This window comes from Triticum urartu, chromosome 1 (genome assembly GCF_003073215.2).
Source record: "Triticum urartu cultivar G1812 chromosome 1, Tu2.1, whole genome shotgun sequence".
In the NCBI taxonomy this organism is placed as follows: Eukaryota; Viridiplantae; Streptophyta; class Magnoliopsida; order Poales; family Poaceae; genus Triticum; species Triticum urartu.
The window spans coordinates 513,774,296-513,781,851 of record NC_053022.1 but is presented as its reverse complement, the minus strand read 5'-3'; the positions used below and the strand labels follow the sequence as shown (position 1 = coordinate 513,781,851).

Here is a 7,556-nt window from a genome sequence, read left to right as displayed (position 1 = left end):
AAAACTGGAAGAGATAAATGTTGGACTAGGAAAATATGAAACTTTGGATGAGAGTAGTCATATCGGTATGGGAAACGCTTGTCTTCGGCGTGCTGGCAAAAGCATGGGTTGGCCGCCTCACGCACGCATCCAACGCGTTTCACTTACAGGCGAGATGTAATCTGGCGGGACCCCGTCTGGTGCCTTATCTCTTCCCCGTCCACTATTTCCTTTCCTTTCTTCCTCATCATTTCCTCGTCTCTCTGGTAAACAAGCTGAGCACCACATCCTACCGATCTGCTGCTTCGGCGAGCTACCTCCTCACCTCATTAGATCCCTTTTCTCCTGCGAGAGCCGCTCACCTCAAGGCCCCCCGCCATGCCTGCTGCGAACTATAGCCAGCGGTTGGGGATGATACAAGAAGGGGCAACCAGCGACCACCGGAGTTGCCACGGTTGTCACCGATGCTGCGGTGGCGCAGCCATGATACCATGCCCATGCGGTGGTTGGTGCAGTTTCCAGCGGTGCTACAACCACGGGGCACTAATGCTGCAACTGGTAGCAAGAGTTGCTGCGACCGGTGACGGAATTTTCTTCCTGGAGGAAATGGAGAAGACGGGGGGTGGATGCCTTGCTGCTACAACCAGCATCCGGCGTTGCTGGAACGACAACCACCATTTGCTGCAACCGGCAATCATGCAACACTGGAGAGGATGATACGGCGTGCTGGAATCGGCTGTCACCTCGGGCGGCGGCAAAAAGCTGCAACCATTCATTGGTAAAGCTTCAACCTCCCGATGAATTTGCTGAACCGGTATTTAATTTTGCTTGAACCGGGTAATTTTTTGCTACCATCGATCAACGAGAGTTCTTGCTGGTAAGTTGTGTTTGCTATAACCGGTGTTCAATTTTGCTGGAACCATGTAAATTTTTGCTACAATCAATCACCCGAGAGTTCTTCTTGATGAGTTGTTTTGCTGGAACCGGTGTTCAATTCTGCTGGAACCGAGTAATTTTTTGCTTCAACCGACAAATGGTGGATTTGCTGCTTTCCAAGTTTTTTGCTGGACACGACTGTGTAAGTCGACGACCGCGACGACACCAGTGGTGCTCCAACCATGATGAATGTGCACTGGAGCCGGCCGTGCCGGAGCTGCAATGGCTTGGTTCTCGAGTTATGGACGCGACGTGTGGCGACTGCAAGCTTCAACAGAAGGGTGGCGGGGGGGGGGGGGGGGGGGGGGGGGGGCTACGACGGTGGTGCTGCAACGAGTAGCGGCGCAAGGGGACGGGGTGCTGCCGCCCCTCACCGGAGCGCACGCACATGGGAGCGAGAGCAGAGATGCTCACGGGGAACAGGAAGGAGGGGATTTCCTGCTCACATTGACCAAAGCGAGAGGAAGGAGATGATTCGGTGACCGGCTATAAATCATCAGATCAAACAATTGGGGCCGACCGGCCCGAAACATTGGCTCGGTGCCCCGGCGCTTAATACTGGCCTATCGGTATGGACCACGTTAGTCAAATGGTAAGCGGCGCGTGTATATAGGGTATAATAATGCATCCAACTCGCAAGGTACGTCACCTATATTCGGAGAACATAAAGTCGCATTATCATTCTCAAAAGAGGGGGTGGCCCCGTGTGAGGAACGCATCCTGAGCAAAGACGAGGAGGTTTCCACTCAACCTTTGTCACTCTAGCTATAGTGTATATTAGAAGTTAAGTGTTTCCCTTACCTTCCATATACAACAACAATTTAAAGTTAGAAACACCTGTAAACCACATGGAAATGTAGGGATCACAACGAGTCGAAATAAACATGTCGTATTAGTGACACATATTTACACTTTCTGTTAACACTTTTTGTTCTTTTCATAAAGGATATTTGTTTGCATTAGCGTTGTCATGCTAAACGAGCATATACATTACACCATTATGTGTTTGTTGTGGTTTCTAGAGACAAGACATGAACACCTAAATAAAGAGAACATGGACGAACAGGTTAACCGTAGAAGCTCATGCAAGATGACAAACAACGTTGCATGGTATGAGGTTCCGTGGATCACACTTCTCTATGTACTCTCAAGAACGAAAACACTTGTCCATACAATGGTAGACCGTCAGAAAAGGTGAACATCTTTTGGACAACAGGAAGTATGACTAACGTGGCGCCGCGGCCGAAACTGCATTATCAGTTCAGCTGAATTTGTACTATATGTCATATCTATCTCGAGTACTCAAGACAGAAAAATCTTGTACTCCCTCCGTTCGGAATTACTTGTCGTAGAAATGGATGTATCATCCATTTTCAAGACAAGTAATTCCGAACGGAGGGAGTAGTATAGTACCAGTGAAATAATATAAACATGAGAGGATCGCACCCTCAACCCCATCTCGTTCAGCACACAACCCATGGGTTAGCCATAGCCTCTCCGGCCGTCCTCTCTTCGCCGGTTCCCACAGGGTTAGAAAGTTTAAGCCTTACCATTCCTCGCCCAATTTTGTTCTAATCAATCACCTTTGCCCAGTTCCATTTCAGAAGCCTTCCATGGAGCCCGTGTTCTTCTCACTGGAGGAGGCGATGCCCGAGCCCGACTCTAACCCCTGCCGGACCGCGTCGCCGCCCCTGGAGGCACACGTGCTCGCCGGAGGACTCGGAGGAGTGGGCGCCGGCAAGGTCGTCGGCGGTGGCGCGACGAACGAGTGCGCGACAGAATGGTGCTTCCACGAGTCCGTGGACGAGCCGTGGCTGCTCAACGTCCCCACCGCGCCAGTGGCGAACCCCGAAGCTTCGACGCTTTACCCTAATCCCACGGCCGAGGGGAGCCGCAAGAGGCCGTACGACGTCCATGAGATGGTGGGCGCGGTGGAGGTCATCCCCACGCCGCCTGCGGCGAGCCCGGAGGTGGACCCCGTGGCGTACAACGCGATGCTGAGACGGAAGTTGGACGCGCATCTCGCCGCCGTCGCCATGTTGAGGGTATGCTACTAATCGAAGTACTAATCGCTTTATTTTAATCATCATAGCAGCTCGATAGTTACAAATGAAGGAAACTTCTGGTTTGTGATAAAAAAATCATACACATCAGTTGACTAAACTTTTTCAAGAAAAAAAAAGTCGAACTTGATCAGCGAATTAATATGTATGCAATATTTCAAGATTTGCTAAGGGTGACACCGCCTTTTCTGGAAATAAGTTGAATTTCCTCATATGTGAACCAGCCTATCCATTTTTTGTGTCCATCGGTGCTCTGGCGTCATCCCTAACAAGAACAGCTAGCGTTGCACAAAAGAGTCATACTTGGTAAAAGTTTCAGAATGGGTATCTTTTTTACTAAATTTTGAAAAGAGGTAAATTTTTGTCAGTTCTCACGAGCTGGAAAAGGCATTGATTAGGAGGGTTGTGGCGACAACAAGGAGAAAGATATTGGAGTTAGGGTTAAGATGTGTGGAATTTTGCATACGGAGAGAAGAGATATAATTTCCACTTTGTTTAAATATTTCCCTCAAGAAATTCTTTGTTTCCCGTATGAATATAGTGTCCCTAAAATATTAATTGTGCATCTTTCATGTTTAAATTTCACTTTTGGCATGTCCACCCATGTACAGAACACTCAGGGAATTTGCCGACAAAGCTCCCATGACAATGGAGCATCGCAAAATCCAGATTCCATCCAAGGCTCAGAAAACCACACCGAAGGTACTCAATTGTGCCTAGTTACGTCTTCACTACTTATGAAACAATATTATGGAATAATATATGCTAAGCTAAGTTGACTGCATCACTTGTTTTCATATATAGTTGTTTCGCTGTACTATTTGTGTGCATATGGGTAATGAGATTCACGTGCAACAAATGTCATATGGTGCTGCAGATGTCAGTGTGCATCAACTTAGCTCTTCCTCATTGGAGCCATCACCATCAGATGGTGATATGGAAGGGGAGGCACAAACAACTGGAACTATGCATATTAGTGCAGAGAAAGCGAATAAGAGGTAAAATATGGACGCGGAGTTTCTGCACCCGAGCTCAAATGAGCTTGGGTGAACAGTAAAATCAAAACCAAATCAAATTTTTTTTAAAAAAATCCAATTTATTTTGGGAGAAACATTGACAAAAGTTCTAAGTGCTTGCAAAAATTCGCCATGAAATCACATTTCTAGAAGGCGTGGCAAAAAAAAACAAAATCAGTACTCTGAAAAAGCTACTTTCAAAAGCATTTTGGAGCACTGAATTTGTTTTTTTGCCACGCTTTATAGGAATGTGATTTCATGATGAATTTTTGCAAGCACTTAGAACTTTTGTCAATGTTTCTCCCAAAAATATTTGGAATTTTTTGAATTTTTTTGATTTTTTTCGATTTTACTGTTCACCAAGCTCAAATGAGCTCGGGAGCAGAAAGGCACTTTCGGTAAAATATGTTGTATATTTATTTCGTGGTCCTTCCATACAATCCTACTTTTTCTACTATAACTTGTGTGTGCAATGTTTTTTCCCTTATGTGGAGATATCTGTATTGTTTATCTTTAGTTTTCCCTACATCAATTTTGATAGTCTCTTTGTGGCTTTGTACTGGATGGAGTTGGCTTATACCTTAGATTTTATCCAAAATTTTGATTGATTTTCATGCACCTTGGCATGTACTTAGGAACACATGTATGATTTTTTATGCATTATTATCCATATAGTTGTACAAATTAATTTGAAACATTTCCACGCAATCAACGTTGCATATGGAGGGTGAATTGATATTTGTGTGAGAAGACTCACTAGATATATCTTATTTTGTTGTTGTTGACGTCTTCATAGTGTGAAACCTGATTTAGCATGGTTAGAATTTTTGGTGGAGCTTGTCGTGATCACAAACTACAATTTTTTTATCTCATGCAGTTTTACCCCTCTTCTTATTGAAATGGGTGTGCATGCCTCATGCACGTTAATGAACATTTTACGTTTAATTACATCGTATGCCAAATACACCAATACCAATTATCATATTTGGCAAACATTTGTGAACATCTATTTTTGTTGTCGTTTAGCCCTCAAGTTCCGCCTTTTAAGCAGATTCCTCATATGATTTCAGGAAAGAATCTAACAGGGATTCGGCGAGACGCTCAAGGAGTAGAAAAGCAGCTCATACGAAGGAACTAGAGGAGCAGGTCTGATATTTTAAACACTATTTTACTTCTCAAGATGAATATTGCATACCACGTGAGCAAGGAATCTGATGACCGCTGCTAAAACAATACAGGTCTCACTATTAAGAGTCGCAAATAACTCTTTGATAAGACATCTTGCAGATGTAAGTCAGAGATACATTAATATCTCTATTGACAATAGGGTACTCAAGGCAAATGTTGAAACCCTAGAAGCAAAGGTATATCTTGCTTCTACATTGGTGTGTTACATATTGAATTCTGAATTATCCTCTAGCAAACATGTGTCAATGTGCATAGCTACAATGAGTTTCAGTACCCCAATTAAATGTTGAGAGAATTTGAAGGATCAATAGTGTTGACTGGATGGAGGGGTGGAAAGGTGACTATCAAATTATATAAATGATAGTATCATTTTAATGATATTGTTGAAACGAAAGGTATTTCAGTGTAATTCTATATTAACAATTATACGTGATGCGAGCAATCCAGAAAGTTGCAAGAACATCACAAACAATCAAGGCAACTGTGCAAACGAAGTATGAACAAAAATTAATATGCCCGAGAAAATAGGTGTGAAGATGGTGATGTCGACCTGAAGTTCAAATCGTTAGGTGATTCCATGCATCCAATGGAGAGGCATGGGTACCAAGTCTTGATGGCCACAAATGTTTGTCCTTCTTCTCCATCAAATTCTTGCATTAAATGTAGTAACGAATCAACTCGTGAATGGTGACAACCAATGCAACGACATAGTAGATTACATTCAGCTCTAAAGAAAGAACAAACATAGTTTCATTGTGGACAATATATTAACTTGTGTAGGTGTTTAACATTTAACATGGTTCCATTGCAGGTAAAGATGGCCGAGGAAACTATGAAGAGGGTTACATGCACCAACAATTTTCCTCAAGCAATATCTGGCACATCTCTCAGGATTCCTTTCAGTGGCTCCCCATTGGATGGTATCTGTGATAATCCATTGCCAACCCAGAACACCTCACTTAGCTACCTCCCCACTACAACAACAGATTTTGCTGTGAAAAACAACTACATCCCCGAGCCAGCTCCAGCGTTCCAGATCCATGATCAAATGTCTTCGCTACATATGCAACCTATGTCATGCCTGGATCATCACCCGCAAATGATGCACATAGGTATTCCTACATCGACACCTACTCCGCAACGGGAATCTACTACGTTGGATTCAAATGAAATAGTCACCATGATGATGTAGTAGGAATTATATGAGAGACCTGAGCAGGGATTGTTTTTTTTAATTATTTTCATTGTTGTTGTTGACCGTTGGGGGTATTTATAGTGGTTTCTCGGCTTGTTAAGTGGACATTTCTTAGACTTGTTTAAGAAATATCTATTGTTGTTGTTTCAGAATAAGAACCTAGACATAGTTGGTCTTCGATAACCATATATTAAAGGTTATTGGACAATAAAGTGATGTGGTTGAGTCAGACTTTTTATCTTCCTCATATTTCTTCATAACACTTTAATTATCTATGAACAACCCAGTATATGGTCGTTTATTTTCTACTCCCTCCGTTCCTAAATACTTGTCTTTCTAGGCATTTCAACAAGTGACTACATATGTAGCAAAATGGGTGAATCTACACTCTAAAATATGTCTACATACATCCGTATGTAGTAGTCATTTGAAATGTCTAAAAAGACAAATATTTAGGAACGGAGGGAGTATTAGGACGCTTTTATGGCAAGTTTTACTTTGCATATATTTCAAAAAAACTTTTCCATATGTATTGTACCTCCATGTGTTTATGGTGTGTTGGAGCTGGCAAGTCTATCATGAGCAAGTCTTTGATAGGACTATCTAAAGGCATAGTTGATGAAGCCAATTAAATTCTCCGGTGATTGTGCAATGATATCCATGCCGCAATTAACTTGTGCTACATATGTAGAGGTATGAAGTGTGCCGAGATATCCTCTTATCAGTCATATATTTATGAACTGCAAATAGGAAAAACGCGGATCGTACGATTGTGTTGATGCGTGAACAAATTAAATCAAGAGAAGATAAATATCCTCCTAAACCTTACATGCACGACATCCTTGGGACACATCCAATCTCGCCATCCAAAGCTCCACCAGCAAACTGAAGGCAAACATTACACTGGTAGAAAAAGGGCCTATAGTCCCGGTTCGTAAGGGCCTTTAGTCCCGGTTCCGGAACCGGGACTAAAGTGTCGGTACTAATACCTCCCTCCTTTAGTTCCGGTTCAATCCAGAACCGGGACTAAAGGCCCTCTACATGGGCAGTGCGCAGAGCCCAGTCAGGAGACCCTTTGGTCCCGGTTGGTGACACCAACCGGGACCAATAGGCATCCACGCGTCAGCACTTCTGTGGCTGGGGGTTTTGTTTTTTTTAAGGGGGGGTTGGGGGTTTTGG

General features: G+C 43.4%; 1 protein-coding gene across 2 annotated transcripts; it reads left to right on the top strand.

The window, feature by feature from the left end:
* Positions 1-2,379: 2,379 nt before the first annotated feature.
* LOC125537135 (bZIP transcription factor RISBZ2-like) lies at positions 2,380-6,594 on the top strand. 2 transcript variants are annotated; one of them, XM_048700439.1, is made up of 7 exons: positions 2,380-2,444; positions 2,520-2,960; positions 3,590-3,680; positions 3,856-3,976; positions 5,065-5,140; positions 5,233-5,358; positions 5,994-6,594. In XM_048700439.1, the coding sequence occupies exons 2-7, from the start codon at positions 2,529-2,531 to the stop codon at positions 6,372-6,374; spliced, it is 1,227 nt and encodes a 408-aa protein (XP_048556396.1). In that variant the 5' UTR covers positions 2,380-2,444; positions 2,520-2,528; the 3' UTR covers positions 6,375-6,594. The 2 variants fall into 2 exon arrangements, with proteins under 2 accessions (XP_048556396.1, XP_048556389.1); XM_048700432.1 differs by having other exon boundaries at positions 2,384-2,444; positions 2,509-2,960.
* The last annotated feature ends 962 nt before the right edge of the window (positions 6,595-7,556 follow it).